Here is a 20925-nt window from a genome sequence, read left to right on the forward strand (position 1 = left end):
CAGTCTGTTCCCTCCTCACCCCAACATTTGGCCAACTTTTACTTCTGAGAACAAGGACCATAATCACCTTCTTACATGCTGTGCCACCAGCATCTAATAATTTGCCTGGAACATAGGAAATAAGCAAAATTAGTCTATGAATGAATGAATGAATGAGAGGATTCATTGGAAATTAAATATTGTGACAAGGATCCTGGCAATGACAGCACAAAGGGGGCATGAGGAGAAAGTCATCAGCAGAATCAGATGGAAGGAAACTCTCAGATATCTTACAGCAAAGTCACCAGCATGCAATACCCTGATTCTTAGATTCACTAGTGGAAACGTTGGCTTGGTTGTGTTCGCATAAATGCATTAAACTTATCACAGTGGGCTTTTATTATATATAATTGTTACATTTTGAAGAATGTTGACATATATTTCAAAAGCCATGCCATAATAAGTTCTCTGGTAACTACGGTATGTTTTAGTTTTATTTAGGAATGTTTTGGCTTTTGGGGAGCCAAAATGGGCTATACATCTGTTTACGATCTGGTTCTGAGTTATTTTCTAGCCTCATCGCCTTTCAAATCTCTAAGAGCATTCTAGGCTCTTATTCCACTGAACTTTTATATTTTACTAAACTCAATCAGTTCTAATTTGTGCTCAAGCACTCTTTTCATTATATCGCTGGCCAGCCAACCATATTTGTCCTCCTTTGCTCTTTTCTTTTTGGGGAACTCTTCTCAGATGTGGATATCCTCTACCCGCATCCCTTCCACTACCATATTAATCCATAAATATTTTAATAAAAGCAGAATCACACTGTTCTGAAATTATTTTTTTTCCACCCTCCCCCTGCCACCCACACGTGCACACACATACACTGTGAACAATTTGAAGGCAGCACTGGCTCCACCAGTTTTCAGCTCCCGACACTGTGACAGACACAGAATGTGTACTTAGTCAGTCTTGCTGAAATGAACAAATACAACTCGTGCCTTCGAGTAGCTCGGATTGCAGTAAGAAGAAAGACATGTAAAGATTTGTATTATCCAGTGTGAAGAGTCATGAGAAATGTGTGAACGCCATGTGGCAGAGCACAGGGACAAGAAGGGCTGACTCCGCTTGGAGTAGTCTAGAGAAAGAGAAACATCAGAGAGGGTGAAATCTGAGTTTGGCCCTGAGTTCATGAAAGACCTCCAGCTGGCAAAGGAGGAGCAAAGCATAACAAAAACAGGGAAAAACATGTGTGAGGCCAGAGAGTTGTTAAAGATAATGGCAGGCTCAGAGAGCAGTGAGAAGTTCACTGCAGTCTTTAAAACATAAAAGCCTCGCAGAGAGTTAGCTGCACTGGCTCACAGCTACTGCCCTCTGTCTCACCCCCTCTCCTCAGTCATGCTGCTCGAAAATGTCGCCTCCACTCGTTCCCCATTTCCTCACCTCCCACACGCTCAGCCCGCTGCAATCTGGTTGCTTTTACCACGATCAGTAAATACCTCCTTGTTCTCCATCCAATGACACATTCGAATCTTTTTCTTGGCTTTACTACAATATGAGACACTTGTTCTCTTCCTACTTTTGCTATACCCTCCTGCATTGGCATTAAAACCACATTCTCCTGGTGTTGTGGGAAACCCTTGGGAAAATCCTCATCATGGGATCTGAGACCTTCTGTGTCTGCCAACAATCTAAATGCAGTGATGTCTCCTGGAAAGTGAATGGGGCTGACACCAATGGGTAATAGTTATTATCTTTAATAAAGGCATAGAAGTTCAGGGTACCCCTCCCAAGAAGACAGGTTCCACCCTGGCAACCTGGGAAAAGGACATGAAACATCTGCAATTTATATATATTTTAATTAAAATACCACTTCATGGTCAGAAGACATAGCTGTTTGGTATTTATGCAAAAATAATGAGAGGATGGTAGGGAATGCCTCTTTTCTGAATAAGTGCTGTGACTGGATGTTCTCAGTTCCCACAAAATGGAAAATGATAGAGTCAAACTAGGTCAACTACCTTTATTTCCCCTCTGCTGTGGAACTGTTACCCCATTCCCTAGGAGAGGTTTTTGCTGTGGGTGAAACCTATGGGTTTGTTTCATTATCAAACAAAACATATCCTACCTTGGCTGAGGGCTGTAAGCGAGAAAGATACCTGACTATTGCACATCATCATTGCATCTGATAAGGAATAAAAGGCAGTGGACTCTGACGTTTGTTCAAATCCCCTTTTATTTTAACAGACATCCACGGTTGTTCCTTCTCAGTCTCCTAGGCAGTCTTTTTCAACCTTTCGTTTTCTAAAGTTTCTGTGAAAGCCAGAGGACCATTTCATACTAACCTGTTTTTCCTACACCAGTTTATGGATGTGCCTGTGGTCACGACTACCATCACATGGTTCTCCAAACCATCTGCATTCTATGCTCCCCTCCTGAGCTCCTGAGCCATGCCTGCTAGCTAGACATTTCCCACTAAATTACTCACAGCAGCACAGTATGTCTGCAACATAAATACTTGGTCCCAAACACCAAAACAAAAGCACAGAAAACTTTCCTTGTTCCATATCCCAGTGAACGGTGCCACCATTTGCCCAATCCCCCAAGAATTCATCCTATACAAATAACTCATTCTGTTAAAATATAGACTGTCATGTCCTACAAGTGGCAATTATGACCTCACAGATTTTAGAAGGAGTCTAGGAAATAAAGGTTTTAATAAATAACTCCTAGTGATTCCAGTGCAAGTGTCTCTGAATATCATTTTGAAAAACAGTTTTAAAACTATAGATGGGTACTGAATAATAGTAGTTGAATGAGTGAATGTTCACCAAGTCTAATTACTATCCTTCCAAAATAGCAACAACCTTCCAATAATTAACTCCTGCATGACAGCTTTAAAGTGAGTAAACATCATGACTTTACCCTCAATGTATAGTATTTACCATATTTGTAGCAGGTTTCTTTAGCTACATTTGCAAATGAAAACTTCTGATAAAGGTTAACAGCTACATCCAGTGTCAATTTTTAACCCAATTATGGACATGTAATAACTCTCTAAACCTTCCTATAATGTTAATCACCAAAATGCATAATTTCCTAATAGCTTCAGGGAATCAGATACTGCACTGCACACTGTTTTCATAAGATAGAAAAGTATGAACCGATGAGATCAATATGATCAGTAAATTACCAAGATCACCACTTAATAGCTTGCTTAATAGCTTAATGATAAACTCTGTTCAGAATTTGCCCCTCATGACTTCAAAGTCTCCATTGTTTAAGTTTGAGCCTTAACACTTAGCATTGCAAGAGTTAGCCATTTGAGCTGCAGTTCTTAGCCTAGGTTTTGGTGGAAAAGTTGGTGGCTATACCACTTATACCTTAAGAATACACACACACACACACACACACACACACACACACAGAAAGTGTTTACTAATATGGGAAAAGTCATCCTTATACAAACCAAGGAGAAAAATTAATGAGAAGTGAGTTATAAATTGCTAAAATGCACACGCCTACTACAGACTTTGTAAATTATCAGCTACTAAGCACATTCCAAAGTTTAATTATTACCTTCTTAATCATAATTTTTAAATGTTAAAATAAAAGATTTTCAACTTACTTGCAGGCACTGTAATTACAATCTTTCATTATGATTTAGACCTGCAACTTTCTTCGGACAATCGCACTGGTTAATAACTCTGAAGTGCAGTTCTTGTGTGAGCGTGCATGTGTGTGCTTGTTCTTTTGGTTCTTAATTCTTTTTGCTACACTGGTTTTTCCTCTCCGGCTAATGTCACAACAAATCTACTTCACTGACCTGAACAGGAAGACTTAGGGGTTTAGGGCTTGCTGCTCTGCGTGCACACTACGTGGAAATGAGTGTATCTGCTAAGACGCCAAAAGTGAAATTAAATTTATTCTTTACTTTTTGCCATTAATTAATTGCTTCTGTAAGCCACTTATGGCTGATAATGATATGGGTATACTTTCCCTCCACCTCATAATAAATTTCTTTCTAATTAAAGTGTCAGAGCCAAGTTTCATTTCTTGACCTGGCCATGTGTATTAATATAAATTCAAACTGTACCTCATTATCTTGCTCTCCAGCAAAAATAATATCAAGATGGAAAAATCACTCCATTTGATCATCAGAAAGACCAAATCATTTCTTTCCACAAAATATATACATGTTTTTAAATAAGTTCTATCTTCAGTAAGATATTTACAATATGAGTAAGTACGTACATTTGTACATGTCTGTGTTACATATTTATATAGATAACTCAGGTTTCATAGTCTCCAGCTTCATAATACTTCTCTAGATTTGGACAATCAACAAATAGTACCTGCTGAGTGATCAAACCATCTCTTGCTCTTACTCGAAATCCTCCCCATTTTACATATCATTATGTATCGATTATCAGTGTATTGACTCTCCAACTTACAGCTGCAAATCAACCCTCCTATTCCTCCTTTGAGAGGGACTCTGTAAACCAGGGATAGCAAACTTATTTTCCCCGGGGACCACATCAGCCTCGTGGTTGCATTCAAAGGGCCAAAATAATTTTAGGACTGTATAAAAGTAACTACTCCTTAACTGTTAAGGAGTTGAAATTACATTCAGCCCTTTGAAGGCAACCACGAGGCCTATGTGGCCCCTGGTGAAAATGAGTTTGACATTCCTGCTGTAAACATTGCTCTTTAGCCAGCTGGTGCAATGTTAGGCTTTGTCAATGGAGGGGACTGGAAGGAATTTCTGAGGTCATAGTAAGACAAGGGACTTTTCTTGCTGCTTTTCTTCATGGTCTGGGTGTATTGTCATTCCTTGGCATGGCTTCAAATAATTGGCATGCAGTGAGTTTTCGGTCACCAGGCAGGATATTCAGACAAATCAGTTCTGGCAAGTACCCCTAAATGTTTATCTTTTGTGTGTATGTGTGACAACATTGAAGTTCTACTCTTTTCTCACATTTCAATTATACATTACAGTGTTATCAACTAGAGTCACCGTGTTTTACATTAGACTCTCAGACCTTACTATTTTGTAGCTGTAGGGACAGGGAGAGGTGGGTATAGGGTGTATCCCTACTCCCAGACCATAGCAATGACATTTTTATGCACTGTTTCTATCAGTCTGATATTTTTATTCCATATATAAGTGCTGCATGTGGAATTTGTTTTTCTCTGTTAATTTACTTAGCATAATGTCCTTAAGGTCAAACCATCTTGTAGCAAATGGCAGGATTTTGTTATTCTCAGGGCTGAATAATATTCCACTGCGGTCATATGTACCATGCTTCCTATCTTGGCTGTCGTGAATAATGCTGCAGTGAACATGGGACTGCAGAGAGCTCTTTGAGAGCCTGTTTTCATTCTCTTTATATATACACCCAGCAGTGGGATTGCTGGATCATACAGATCAAATTTTAAATTTTCTATGGAACCTCCATAGTGTTTTCCACAGTGGCTGTACCACTTTATATCCCCACCAGCAGTGCACAAGGGTTGATTTTCTCCACATCCTCACCAATGCTTTTAGCTCTTGCCTTTTTGGTGATACAAGTTATGAAAGGAAGTACCCGTATTTTTCGACTATAAGGCACACTTTTTTTACCACATTTTTTGCTTCCAAATTTTTTTCCTATTTTCCTCCCCTAAAACCTAGGTGCATCTTATGGTGCGGACCCCAGATGCACCTAGGTTTTAGAGGAGGAAAATAGGGGGACAATTTTTGAAGCAAAAAATGTGGCAAAAAAGTGTGTCTCATACTCCGAAAAATATGGTAAAATATAAAGCACTAATCTGAACACCCAAGCCAGAATGGTGCACCACAGATACAAAAGAATTAATATCCAAAACTCTCCATATGATGGTTTAGCCTTAATAGGCATGGGACAGTCATATAATTCCATAACACTAAACATACTTGTTTATTCTAAAAAAATTACCCCTCTCAATTTTGCATTATGTGAAGTAAAAATACTATTTCATAAAAAACTCACCATATCTGTATCTGAGACAGGGCCAAAACTCGTCACGTAGATGTTAGTGAAGACTTCGGTAATACTGTCTGATATAAGAAAAAGAGATTGAATATAGATATTATATAATGAGAGGCACAGGAGAAAGAAGGGGTCAAGTTCATGGCATGGTTAGAAACTGTGTGATACTTGAGAATACTGTTTTTTACTTGCATTTTACTTCCAAAACCAAAAAGAAATTATATTATTCAATGATTCCATAGGTTCTCACAACCCTAAATGCAAAATGCCTACAAGCATTAGGACCCTATTACTTAGCAACTATTTCTAACTAGAGTATTCTGTTGTAAGCATATTTCTCAAAATTAAGAGTTTCTTAAAATCTATCTTATCTGAGCTAGTTTACAATACATTTCCCACCAGTACTGAAAATAAAATATAGTTAGTATGATTACTGTTTGGTATAGTCCTGAATTTAATTCTTAAACTAAATATTTCAGATGGTGTTTCAGGATGGTAGAGATTCAGTTTGTAGATTGTAAATTAGTGTGTCTTCCCAATAAAGTACAAACAGATTGTTAATCATTACCAATAAATATAATTCATATTAATATAAAAGATGTATTATTTAGTCACATAAAAATAAAAGAAAATAACACACATTAATCACAATGGATTGCTTCCAAACAAGCTTGCTTTTAAATGCATTTAAGAATGTCTAAAATACCAAGACTTAGAATTCATCTTAATTGGATTAAATTAGATTCTATAGTTATGTAACTTAACTGTAACACAATTAACTGGATTGCTCTAATGATTTATTTTCCTTTCTACTGAATTTATTAGGGTGACACTGGTTAACAAAATTATACAAGTTTCAGGTGCACAGTTCCACAACACATCTTCCATACACTGCATTGCGACCACCCCAAACCAAGTCTCCTTCCAACACCATTTACCCCCCTATACCCTCCTCCTCATCCCCCTGTCCACCTCTCCCTAGCAATCACCACACTGCTGTCCATGTCCATGACTTTTTTCTATATTTTTTCTTTTTTACTCAATCCCTCCACCCCCCTACCCAGCACCCCAACCCTATCCAAGACTGTCAGCCTGTTCCTGATCTATGAGTTTATCTCTGTTTTGCTTGATAGTTCATAAGGCAAATGGTGAGGGTGAGGAGAAGCTCAAACGAAAGATTTAAAAAGAAAAACCCTTTAGCTTTGGCTGGGTGACTTGGTTGGAGTGTCATCTTGTACAACAAAAGGTTGCAGGTTTGATCCCCAGTCAGGGCACATGTCTAGGTTGTGGGTTTGATCCCTGTTGAGGCACACATCAGAAGCAGCCTGCAGACCCTCTTTCTCTAGAACCAATAGATATATATCCTAGGGTACAGATTTTAAAAATCCTTTAAATATACTTACAGAAAAAATGAGTCATTAATTTCTACCATCGTGAACCGTCTTATTTGGTAACTGTCAAATTTTTAATTCTAGACAAATAGCATGAAATACTTTTAATATTATACTGGACATTAATTCATAACCAGGAAGGAGAAAGTAAACTAAGCTTGTGGTATTGTATCCGCCGATGCAAAACTAAAACATAAAAAAGGATTTGAAATAACTGAGTAGGCTTATTCAAAAGACTTTACATGTAATAATCTGCATAAGAAACCTATGAGATCGATTTTCCCTATCCCTCAGTGTGTGTGTACACTTAGGTATCGAGAAGTAAGGAGTTACACCCAATCACCCACACTTGGAAGCCAAGCAATCTTGCTCTTGAGCGCTCAGGGTAATCCAAATCGTAACATCACAGTCAACAATTAATTTGAAATAAAAGTGTTTTCTCATTAACTACATATTTCTGTTCACCACAATACTCTGCCAAAACAGAGTGATAGCGTTCTAAATAAATATAGTCATTCACTTTATTATTTTTATAAATTTTTCTATTGCAAAAACAATATGAAATTTTATTATAAAACTGGTTTGAAATATTAATATCCTTATAAAGTTAAGTCCCAGCTGCCACCTGCTCCAAAGACCTGCACAGGGTCAGCTTCAGGGACACGCACCTCGCGCCATGGCAGCGGGCCTTGTCCTCAAAAGTGCCCCAGGCTTGGTTTAATGTCCTGTTCTTGCTGTTTTAAAATTATTATTCATTTTTCTGAATAAGAGGTCCTGCGTTGTAATCTTGGACCGGGCCTCACGAATTAGACAGCCAGTCATGGACCTAAATTGCACATGGTGCTAGAAAGAAGTCAAGACAATGGGATCCAAGTTTGTTTGTTTTTTCCTTGTATTCACACAAAATCTATCATGCTATCACCTTTACTTGATAAACAATATAATACAATTTTAGTAATTACAGAGAGTGATTTAAAATTCTTCAGAGCAGAGAAGCTAAAATGTTAAGTTCATCTTCATCCCAACAGAAGCAAATGAAATTATCCTCCTTAGTCTGGAAGAGTAAAATTAAAAATGAGAGAAGACAAAAATGTGTGAATACATTCATGCTTAAGGCTATGAAAAACATTCACTATATGCCAAATGGAAATTAACGAGGAAGAGAGGGTATTATCAGTGCCTAGTGACTGCAGGGAAATGCCAGCTACATATCCAAAAAGTGAAAAATATGAATAGCATCAAAGCTCTAAGAAGTAAGAGCAGCCCATAAAGAGGCAGGAGATAGTTCTGAAAAGTTACCTTAATAATTGATTTCATGCTTTATTGACTTCATAATCATAGCTAAAGAATATATGTATTGGAAGAGATATTCTTCTGCTATGACAGTTCAGGAAAAGAAAAATTAGCAAGGCACACACTGACCACAAATACAATATGTACCTGAGACTGGGAGACTGATTCTGGGTATTGAGCCTTTGAGGATTTCCATTTAGATGGATGCCCAGAGTTGTAAACAATTAATAGACATCAGTGAAATATTTTAGTGTGATGACTAAAACTACTTGATGCATCTTAACACAACTTGCCAGGGTTCTTCTGTATTTGAAGTGCAATCTTCTATTTGGATTTTCATAAGGGAAAGGGAAAGCAGGAGAGGTGGGCTAAGATTATATGAATAGACATAGGTAATTTTTGGATTTTGTGACACTGATTTGTCAAAGTCAGCCCATAGTATCTTCTGGTTTTGTTTTCCCTGGCGGATGTAGGGCAGGGTCAAGCTGTGTCATTAATGCCTGTTACAGTTTTCTGACCCATGCGACAGACATATGTAACAAATAAACCAATAAATAACACTGACATTCTGGTGGCCACCCCAATCTCTGCATATTAGGTACCACCAGTTACTCCTCGAAATCTGGATCACTTCATGGACCCACCAAGCACTGTCCTGCCTCAGGCCTTTCACGTTGGCTTTTACTTCTTTTTCAATAGTAGTTAATTACTGCTCTGCCTTTGTGTCTGATTTAAATGTTCTTTCCTCAGAGCAGGGGTTCACTATTTCTCCCAAAGAATGCAAGTCCTCTTCTCCTATTTTCTCTCTCTGACACCAGTTTCCACCCCCATAGGGCATTTTAGAACTTGTCATTATTTTTATGCCTTAACACTTTTTTACTTGTTTTTTTTCCTTGTTTGTTTTGTTTTGCTTTGTTTTCCTTTGCTTTGTTCTTTGTTTGGTCTGTCTCTCCAAGTAGGATTTAAATTTGCTGGAGAACAGGACTGTGTCATTTCTGTTCTCTGTTCTATCACCCATGCTAGCACACCTGCCACATATTAGGTGCTTTATACTTGAATAAACAAATAATTTCTAATTATTGCACATACAGAATATATAACTTTTTCCAGTATATTCATCAACATAAAAAATGGCTGTGAATAGCTGCTGACAGTCATTCAGAAAGGTCCTGTTGTTTGTAAAGGCAGAGGCCGGGCTGCCCACCAACAGAGGGGGTTGAAAGCCTAGGGAACAGGTTCCCAGTGGAGAGACAGAGTCAAGCAAAGGGGGGAAATGTATTTACAGGGATCACTGTTGATGGAAACTGAAAGTTAACTGCTGAACGGTTAGAGGTTTTTAACAGAAACATCCACCATGTGTCACTTCAAAGAAATTACTTATCAGCTAAATTTTTGGCTTCAGAAATACCAGCGGCATAATATACAAAAGTAAGGTCTTCTATAGAGATTTTCTTAAAAGGCAAAACACCATGGGTTTACTAACAGGCACTTTAAGAGAAATAAGAAATGCATACGATAAACACAGAAGAATGCGTGCGATTGCCAGGTTCAGGGGAGAAAGGAGAAGAGCCCGCTGAGAGGTACACGGAGCTTCCCATACACTTCTAACATTTTTCTTCTTCTCAAATTGACGTTAATCAAATTTCAAAGTCTTAAGCCTCGATAAAACTGGTCATGGAATAAGTCATATTATTCTCTATACTTTTCTGAATGTTTGAAATACTTCATAGAAAAAACTAAATGACCCTGAAAGATATTCAAAGTGAATATATATATAATTTAATAATTTCAAGAAAGGTTGAAGTTAATTCATAGGGATTGTTTTTCACTGGGTAATACAGTATCCAATAACAAACTCATTTTTAAAGACCTTTAGCAAACGGTTAAGTCTGGCTCATGAACACAGTTAACATGTACAGATGTGCGGGGTTTTACTCTGTAAAGACAGAGGTTGCATTGAAAAAATCCTGAAAATGATGGCCTTTTTCTCCATGTATAGCAGCACAGCATTCACCAAAAATATTTGATATAGAGAAGGTTATGATATAGAAAGTTATGTCACATTTATAACAGTGGGAAAACCAAATCAGAGGAGACTGAAAAACTTGTATCCAGTTTGAAAGATGTTGCAATAGTTACTACAAAAGAGAAAAATAACAATGCAAGTACAAAAGTGTCGAAATCAAGGGGGTAGAGTTTTTTTCTATGATGGTATTATTAAAAGATGCTGAAATAGGCCCCTTTGTTTGACTATCAGAAAATCTTCAGAACCTAGAAATGAGCAGTTGCATGAAACAAATGAAAGAAGACTAGTAAGCAAATGGATGGTGAATACATGAAAAGAACAAGTGGAAAATATTTTCTTTACAATGGTTGTCAAAAAGTATTTAGACAAAGTCATAAATAGTTGAACCTGTACTGGGTAATATAATACACCAGCAATCAAACCTTCAAGCAAAAATTTCTAACATTTGGCAAGAATAAAACCATGTCTTTATGTACAGCATTTTGTGAATGATTGGCATGCATCGGAAATTGTGCAATAATGCTTGTTGTTCCCAGTGCTTCTTCATGAGGGGGCAAAATTTTCAACACTACTGAACACACCAGTGGGCTTTCTGTTGTCTCTTAATGAGGCACACCTTGCCCGTTGTGAGTTGCGACCTTCCAGGTCTTTCCCTGCCTCCAATATGATCATTTACTTACAATGTTAAAGTTTGCCGTCTATGCCTACAATACAGCAAACACAAGCCATGTGTGGCTCTCTAAATCTAAATTTTAAATAATTAAAATCAAACAAAATTAAAAATTTAGTTTCTCAGCCACATTAGCCACATTTTATCCACCTACAACTTTGGCTACCATATTAAGTAGCGGTGTCGAACATTTTCATGATCACAGAAAGTTCTGTAAGGTAATACTAGTCTATCTTCCCACTAGAAGTTAAGCTCCATGAACACATGGGTTTGCATTTGTTCAGAAAAATAAAACCCCAACACAGAACAGCCCCTGACATCATGTATATTCACTTATTTTATTGAATAAATGAATTCTCATTCCTGTTCGCAGAGTCACTGAAAGTAGACATGCCCTCTGTTATCACAATAGAAATTGGCAGAGGCTAGTAAAGAGAAATATCAGGAGAAAAGCAAATAAATGTACAGTCACAGAAATGACACATTCTATGAAATCATATACCAAGGGAATATTCCTTCTCCTGGAAATACTTTCTCCACTTAATCTCTGAAGCACCACAATCTCTTGATTTTATTCTATTCTCACTGGTCACTTCCTCCCTGACTCATTCACTGCTCTGCCCCCAACTCAATACTGGAATGTCCCAACATTCATTGTTTGGTTCTCTTTACTCAGTTCTTGATCGTTTGTTTCATGTAGTCACAGATTTTTGAAATTTCCATTTATAATCCAGAGCTTTCTTCTAAAATCTGGACAACCATATCTGGCTGTCTAGTTGACGTCTTCACTTGCCTATCTCTTAATTTCCTCATGCTCATCATGTCCCAAATAAAATCTATACTCCTTTCCAGAATCAGCTGCACTCACCACCCTCCCTAGCATTTTTGTTGTTGTTCTAACCCTCTAAGCTACAGATCTTGGCTTCATTCAAGACCTCTCTCTTCTAAACAGTAAGCCTGGTTGAGTCTCAAAGATATCTATAATCTGACCACTTCTTGCCTCCTTTGAAAGCTGTTTTTCCCACTCTTACAGTTACCTTCATTTCTCTGTATGAAAACTGCTTCTACTCATTTACCCGTACAGTCTCTTATTTGATTTTTTATATACGCTGTCTTGAGATATAATTTACATAATATAAAGCAGATACTTTATAAGTGTCAATTAAGTGGAGTTTTTAGTACAGAATTGTACAACATTACTGCTCTCTAACCGGAGAACGATTTTTACCATCAGAAAGAAACCCTGCACGCATTAGCAGTTATTCCCTGTCCTCTCTCCTTCCAGGCCTGGCAACTCTAATTCAGTTTCTATTTCTATGGATTTGCCTATTCTAGATATTTCATATAAATAGAATTCTTTCTATGCCTAGTTTATAGGGAAGGGTTGTATTTTTTTTTAAACCGTGAGTGGCTGTTGGATCCTGTCAGAAACTCTGTATGCATGTATGCAGAAAATCATGAAGTATTTGCCCTTTATTCTAGTAACATGGCACATTACATCAATTTATTATTATGTGTTAAAGTAACCTTCCATGCCTGTGATAATCGCACTTGGTTTTGGTCCACAACTTTGTATATGTTGCTGGATTTGATTTGCTAGTATTCTGTGGAGCATTTGAGTGTCTGTATTTATAAGGGATATTGGTCTGCAGTTTTCTTAAAATGTCTTTGCCTCATTTTAGTATCAGTGTGGTACTGGACTAATAGAATGAGCTGAGACATGTTGTCTTTTCTTCTATTTTTAGGATGTTTTGTGAAGGCTTGGTGCTAATTCTCCTTTAAATGTTAGACAAAATTCATCAGTGAAGCCATATGGACCTGGAATTTGCTCTGTGGGAAGTTGTTTTGTTACTAATTCAATCTCTTTCCTTGTACAAGTCTATTTAGGTTTGCAATTTCTTTTTGAGCTAGTTTTAGTATTTTTCATTTTCCTAGGAATGCATCCATTTCATCTAGGATATTTAATTTGTTGCCGTACAAATGCAACACAAATGTATTCCCTTACAGAATTCCTGTAGTGTTTCTCTTACAGATTCTCTGCCTAAGGGCTTTCTCTGGCCATTTGGGGAAGGCCAGAGTACAGAGAAGTGAGTTCTCATGAGGAAAACCATCAACCAGTGACTGATGGGAGTCGGATAAAAGAGAACTCAGATTTCTCTCCCCTTTATAAGAAAAAACTCTAAGCCATGTGCCACACCATTTCCCAGAGATCTTCAGTGGAATTAAACCTCAGGGGCCCTCACCAGTAGCCTGCTCATTAGGATCCCTTCCCTTCCCTGTGTGACTTTCCTGCCCCCTCCGTGAGTGCCTCTTGATATCACTTCCAAAATAATCTGTACCTTAGAGTCTCCTGTGAGGGAAAACAAGCACAAATGTAAATATCATTCACGTACCCAAAGGGGAAAATTGATCAGAGTTAAATAGTTAAAAACATGCATTCATGGGAGCTAACCACATAAACTTATTAGTTATATTATCTTTACTCCTGTTATTTAGATATTAACAATAATGTTAATGAGGACATAAACTTACAGTACAAAGAATAAAATCAAAGATAACACCCCTTCAAGGAGTTTGGGACACTAATAATTTTGCACATCATGTATCATAAATATGATGTCATACACATATTTTAAGACAAGTTAATCATTTCTGTGTTTTTAATACTTTTTTGCTGATGTTCAAATACACTTGTCTTCATTTTCCTACCACCACTTTCCCCTGCCCCACCCATGCCCACCTCCCACCCTCAATCCCACCCCCCTTGCTCCATCCATGGGTCCCTCATTCAGGTTCATTTATATCCCTTTTCCTTCTTTCCCATGTTATTTCCCTCTCCCTCCCCTCTGGTGACTGTGTTTTGCTTTACTGGGCACAGCAACAACAGACAGTTTGCTTTCTGGGATGATCTGCATATACTGATATGTCCCATTGGTTATCAATCAATTCCACTAAAGTAAAAAAATACTTATTACGTGACTTTTGTGTATATGACACTTTGTGTTGCCTGCTAAAAGTTGACAACTTTGAATTTGATAATATATTTGCCACCATTCTTCCACATAGTTATCGCTGCCCCTTACGGAGTATCTTCCAGCAGACACTTCAACACATTGTCCATGAAAACAGGAAGAGTTAAGAACAATAATAAAACCATTAAGTATAATGTATTGATACAATCATTTTTCCTTGTATATATATTCTAAATTTTGGTCTTTGATTTCAAACTGTGAAATATCAACATATACTGAATATATGAAAATTTCTCTCAGCATAATATTCCTGGTGCTTTTTAATATTTCCATCTTTATATATTGTTTGTTCTTATAGTTTCCTTTGTCAAACTTTGATTTTTTCCCTACTAATGAAAATACATAGATTTAAAAAGTACAGTGCATTTGGAAATCCTGAACAAGAATCAATATGCCTGCATGCTAGGGACAGGATAGAGAAAGTCTTAAAGGAGAAACTGCATCCGCCCCACATGGCAGCCACTGTTATGGGTTACGAACAAATTCGACTTTGAAATCATTTCAGGGACTATCTTCAGGGTCTATGGATCCCCAACAGGTTTTGGACGGTTCTGGCCCCCAGAACCATCAGTGGGTTGAAGATTTGCGGTGCCTTCTCTATCTTTGAAATGTGCTCCTTCGCTGCCTGAGGATCCAGCTTACTGCTGAGGACACGACCTCTCCCCAGAGCACCAGTAAAGGGAATCAACGTGGGAAGGGAAGAGGAGACTGAGTGCACATCAAGTCCCATCGGTTTAGTGGGACCATCTAGTCCAATTAACAAATTGCTACTAAGGGCTGACTAAGTACAGTCCAGAGACACTCCCAGGCTGACAGACAAGGGAGAAAATGTTTCCAAAGGGAAGCTGTAGGTGGTACCAGGAGCAATTTATGTTCCTCAAGGTAATGTCTCATCAAGCAATTGCTGCATTTTCAGTCTGGAACTCTGACAAAGGAAAGAGTAAAGATGTTCTCAGCTATGTTCTCTTGTGAGGAGATTCTAATGACCCACCCCCATTTCAGGTTGTCAAAGATGGCCTCCAGATCACAGGGGATATGTCAGGACATGAAGAGTGCAAAGTTCAGCCTGGCCACAGGCTGTTACAGACGTAGGACTCCTGGGTTCATAAGTAACTTGGAGCGTGCTAGTCACCAGCTGGAAATCCTGTGCTGTTCTCCAAGTACTAATAAAAACTGACCTGACAACTAAGTCATAAGAATTTAAAGATAAAAACTATGCTAATATAAATTTACATTTTATTCCCAAAATACATTTTAATAAGAAAGTATTCTTATACCCAATATAGAATAGAAATAAATGTTTATATTTTAAAGATAAGTTATTTTACAAATCAATATAATTGAAGATTCTTAACACTAAGATTATAATTCATTTATATATTACTAACATCAAGGGATGAAAAAAATCTAACTGCATTTATTACAGATATAAGTGAGCATGCTAACTGACTTTTTCTTTTATGAACTTTTCACCATCCCCACAGAAATATGCTGCTGAAAACAGTATTTCTGCCTACCTTGCAAAATAATTTTTCTGTTTCTTTACTATTTTGTAGAAGAAAATTATTTAAATATAATCAAAATATTAACATCGTATATGCAAACCAATTTCAAAAGCTCATCTAAGCCTTGGTTTCAATCATTTCAAATTTCTAGTCTTGCCTTCTCCATTTCTAGTCTTGATGAAAGACACCATTATCTTTTCAGCTGTCAAAATTTTACACTCAATCTGAACTTCTTACTCATATTCCACACTCTAATTTTTCACAGGGTTGTGTTGATTGTATTTCCTGCATATTTCTTGAATTTCTCTTTCCACCGCACCCTCAATGGCAATGGCCTTTAGCGTGGCTTCCTTTTGTCCCGCCTCTAGTTTTGTCAATTCCTATCTACCCTCCTTAATACTGCTAAAGTGTTCCCTCCTGACTGTAATGTGATGTCTTTCCTCCAAGCAAAATTTGTTTCAATGACACTCCTTTGCCTATAGATCAAGTTCAAAGGTCATAGCATGACATAAAAGACCCTTCATGGTCATCTTTGTCTGTGTTCCTTTCCCAGTGTCGTTCTGCGCTTGTGAGCCTTAGTCACGCCACACTCCACCCTTCCTTCTCCTTCACCCTCTCTGGCTGTGCAGTCGCTCTTTCCTCTACAGAAAATGTCTTCTAGTTTAACCCTGGCTCTTAAGAAAATTAACCTCAAATAACAATTTCTCTGTGAGTTTGCCCTTACAATCCCTGGCGTATTAAATTAGTCTTTCTGTTGGATCCAGGAATGTTTACTTCTTCAGATAAAATAATCAATCACATTGTAACTTCCCAGGCATAAGAAATCCTGAAACAATTGTGTGTCTCCCGTTCCATTCACCACACGACAAGCAGTCCCTAGCAATCTGCTCTGTGTGAGTAACTTGGAATGTCATAGATAATTATAGAATGATACAAAGCAACATCCTAAAAATCATCTTATTATTCATTTTCTGTCATGTAGCTTATATTTTCTTCTTCTTGTTTTCAGTCTTCTCACTTTTTTAACTTTTCTTTACTGTTGTTCAAGTACAGCTGTCTTCATTTTCCCCCCTCCACTCCCCTCCACCCCAGCCATCCCCACTTCCCTTGATATTTTCTTTAGAAATGTGGCTTTTAAGTAGGGAATTCATTTGGATCTTTTTTCTTCGATTCTAAAAGGATAGCAGATTCTGATCAAGGATAAGGCCACAACAATCCTCTCACACTTGGATATGAAATAAATCAAAGTATTTACCTTTACACCTATAAGTAATCTCAACTAAATTGGGGAAATTGTGATGATGATAAATTACTGAATTAACTTAATCATATACGGAAACTTCTTAAAGGCAAGATTAGATTTTCATGCTAAGAACATAAGATTATCTGATTTTATTTCACCTGGTTTTAGCTCCCACATTCAACAATCCAACATTTTTTATCAACAGTACTCCAAGATTAAAGACATGCAGAACTTTGTTGGCAATATTACAACCCCTTGCTACTTTTCCCTGAATCTCCTGGATCATTCTCAAAAAGAAACTCTCTACTTATGATATGGAGCTTATTAATATTCTAATTTGATGGTAGTATCACTTTCCTCCTAAAAATAAATTTAGCTTAAAGTAGTATAAAAGGAAAAAAGAACTCCCCTGAAATAATTCACTTTATCATCCATCACTGGATGCTGTTTCCCGAGAGTATGTGCATTGAAGAATGTTATGATTACTCTACACATAACATGCCACTAGGAAATTTTAGAAACCGGTGTAGCAACCTTTAAGGACTTACCCTATCTGTTGAATTCCCATTATATGATCATAAAAGGAGCTTACCACCTATTAAGCTTATATCCCATGCCTCTAGTAGGTTAAATTTTTATATATATGATCTAAATTTATTTTCATGATCACTTTATGAACTGTGCAGAATTATATTCACTTTTTCTCATCCACATTCAGCAACTAATAAAACAGAGTTGCACCAAAATATTTTTCTCTGACTTAAAAACTCATGCTCATCTCTATTCCAATAATAAAATGCCATTCAAAAATACAAACAATGCAACAGATTTTTCAGTTAGTTTAAGACTGTTTGGAACTGTGAGTAATGCCCATGTAATCTAGCCATTTGGGTTTATTACACACATGTCAGCTACGAGTTATATACTTGGAGTGGTATAATAACATGTAGTAATACTAAAGAAACCTGCATTCCAGTTCAATAGTCGTGGCTAATTTTGCAGAACATAAGATCATTTCAACTTTAGGATAAAGTGTATATGTTTGTGCATGTGACACACACACACACACATATATATACAGTATATAGTAAATACATTATAATAAATAAACACACATGTATTTAGGTGTTTATATATATATAAATGAATATGTGTATATTTGTGTGTATGTATACACATACCAATGTACAAATTTTGGTGTTGAACGGCCCTATATTTAAACCAAAAGACATAGTATTCCAACTGAAATGTGGAACTTTGAAAGAGGGCTATGTGTAGAGTGACACTGAGAAATGGGTAAATTTTATTTCTTTCCTCCTTTCTTCCTTCCTCTTTTTCTTCTTTCAAAACAAAAACATAATGAGTGGGTGTTATAGTAAGTAATACACTTAGATAAACGACAAAGAACATAATATCTAACCATGATGTCTCAGAGGAAGAAAAACAAGCCAATATATTATTGTCCATGAAGTGTGCATAAATGACAAAAATAATTAAAAAGTGCTAAGTTATGCTGTGAGGAGGCGGGTGGTGGGTGGTGGTAGGAGAGAGCTGGCACTGAGCTCAAGCGTGGGGGGTCAGAAAAAGGCTGACCAAGCCATCTTTTGATCTGTAATGTGTGCTTCTTTTTATTTATTTTTCATCTTCCCTCAGAACCTTCCGCTTCTATCACTTTAACTCGATTTGTTCCAAAGCCTCATAGTTGCAACCTAAAAACAAATTATAGCTCTTCACTTTAATGAATAGTGATACTTATGACAGGCCCTTTTGAAGTAATTTTAAGAGAACTACATTATTACTTAGGAGGAAATTCTAAGGAAGTAGATTATAGTATCAGGCTTGGACCACAAAGTGAATTCAGGAAATTGGTAGTAGGAGAAACTTTAACAGAGATGTTTCATTCAACACAAGAGTGAGATAAAGGAGTAAAAAAGATAACTATGAAATTAAAATGATGGAAGAATCTCTGGTGGTTTTTCAAAATTGTTTTGGATGCTACACTTAGATCTGGTCAGAAAATGATCATTTAAATTTAATGTAAATTCTCAAACTCAGCATTCTTATGATTCACATTATTTTACTTTGTTCCAAATGTGTCTCTGAATCCTAATTATGCCTTTATATATTTCAAAACAATAATTTTATTTTAGAAAAAAATGTACTCAGGAAAAGATACGAGAATTATTTTACAATTAAAATAAAGCAGAATATTTGAAAAGATATGTGTGTAGGTAACAACATTCAAGATTTACATGTAAAAAACTGACCCCTCAAGGACAGTGATTATTAGCCATATTTGAAATAAGAAATTGGATTTGCTACTTCTCAGTCTATAGCATACTTTTAATTTCTCAGCTCTGATCGTATTTCTGACAGAATATTTTAATATAAATATTCAAGTTGTTTTCTTCCCTTTTGATTTGCATTTAAATGTTATCCTGTTTCTTCTTTGCTCTGATATACTTTTATAAGCACTTGATTTTGCCCCTGTCCTAAATTCAGTTTCCAGCAGTTCTTCCTATAAAAGTGTTTTATATAAACCTGTAAGTTTATACATTTGGGGTTTTATCAGAAAATGGTTCCCACTTGTGCACCCTTACTTGTTCCTGACATTCCCAGTAATCTTTGAAAGTGCTGGTTGAGCTCTCCAGGCAGCTTTAAAAGGCAGCTGTGGTACAACCTCAGCTAATTTGTCAAAGAATTCACCCCACCTTTGCCTTCACTCTGCTCAGACATGGGACTCTGAGCCTTCTCCGGAAGGGCAGAGAACCACTGATAAATGAGACACTGCACCTCGTGCCATAAAAGCACACCAGTTTGAAGTCATAGGGACAGTTATAGCAAAATGAGGGTGTTTCATTTGTGCTCTGATACTCATCACCCACAGCTCTGCTGTTTGGAACACGCACAAGCACTTTCTGAGCTCTATTTACAACTGTTAGGGCTTGACCTTTTGCTTTTATTTGTGACTCACTAATTACAATGAAAAAAAAAACAGACATAGTAAGTAAGCTTCATAATTTTTTTTTTGGTTCTCCCAGAAATATTTGCTTCTCCTCTCAGTGTGAAAGTTTTCATGTATATCATCCGTAAATGTTCACAATGATATAAATCCAATACAGAAAACAAATCACGTCACTTCCAGAAAGTACTGTGGCAATTCTCTGTAATCCCTAAGAATGCATCACCACATAAAGAGCAGAGCTGAGATCCCCATGGAGGAGAAATTTCAGACCAACTTTTCAGAACTTCTTTACCCAGGTAATTTCGTCCATCACCATTTCTGCTGACCGCACAATACTTGTCTCTACGTGGCCAGAGAACAGGGAAGCCAGATCACTGCAAAAGCTCTTAACAAGGGAGACCATTTTCTGCAATCAAGAAGGTGTAGCCACCCATATTGATTTTGAGAATGGCTGAAGCAAAGTGCCTGGATCATGTGATGGAGGATAAATAGGAAGTGCTAGACCTAGATCAAGCAGTAGAGTAATATCAATATCTCTATCTATCTACTTACCTATCTATCTATCTACCTACCTACCTATATACACATGTGTATACATATATATTTGTTTGTTTGGGTAACCCTTATTATCTTTAGATGCCTTATTGCTTTCTCTGAGCAGTAGAACTGTCCCCATACCTACAAAGATTCAACAATCATTTATTCAGAATCAACTTTGTGCATATCATTTTCTTAGTGCTGTAGAAGATACAAAAAAGTACAAGTGAGTCCCCTATTCTTTTTTAAGTGTATAAAACAAGAAGATGAAAA

General features: G+C 37.0%; 1 protein-coding gene across 3 annotated transcripts in view; it reads right to left on the bottom strand.

The window, feature by feature from the left end:
- The window catches only part of GABRA2 (gamma-aminobutyric acid type A receptor subunit alpha2), a 109140-nt gene that overhangs the window by 57191 nt on the left and 31024 nt on the right, over nucleotides 1-20925 (bottom strand). For all 3 annotated transcript variants that reach the window (XM_045834267.1, XM_045834266.1, XM_045834268.1), the window contains one exon: nucleotides 5991-6058. In XM_045834267.1, the coding sequence (XP_045690223.1) occupies nucleotides 5991-6058 (68 nt within the window). The remainder of the gene's footprint in view (nucleotides 1-5990; nucleotides 6059-20925) is intronic.

Source organism: Phyllostomus hastatus, unplaced genomic scaffold (genome assembly GCF_019186645.2).
Source record: "Phyllostomus hastatus isolate PE091 unplaced genomic scaffold, TTU_PhHast_1.1 phas_contig_196, whole genome shotgun sequence".
NCBI lineage: Eukaryota > Metazoa > Chordata > Mammalia > Chiroptera > Phyllostomidae > Phyllostomus > Phyllostomus hastatus.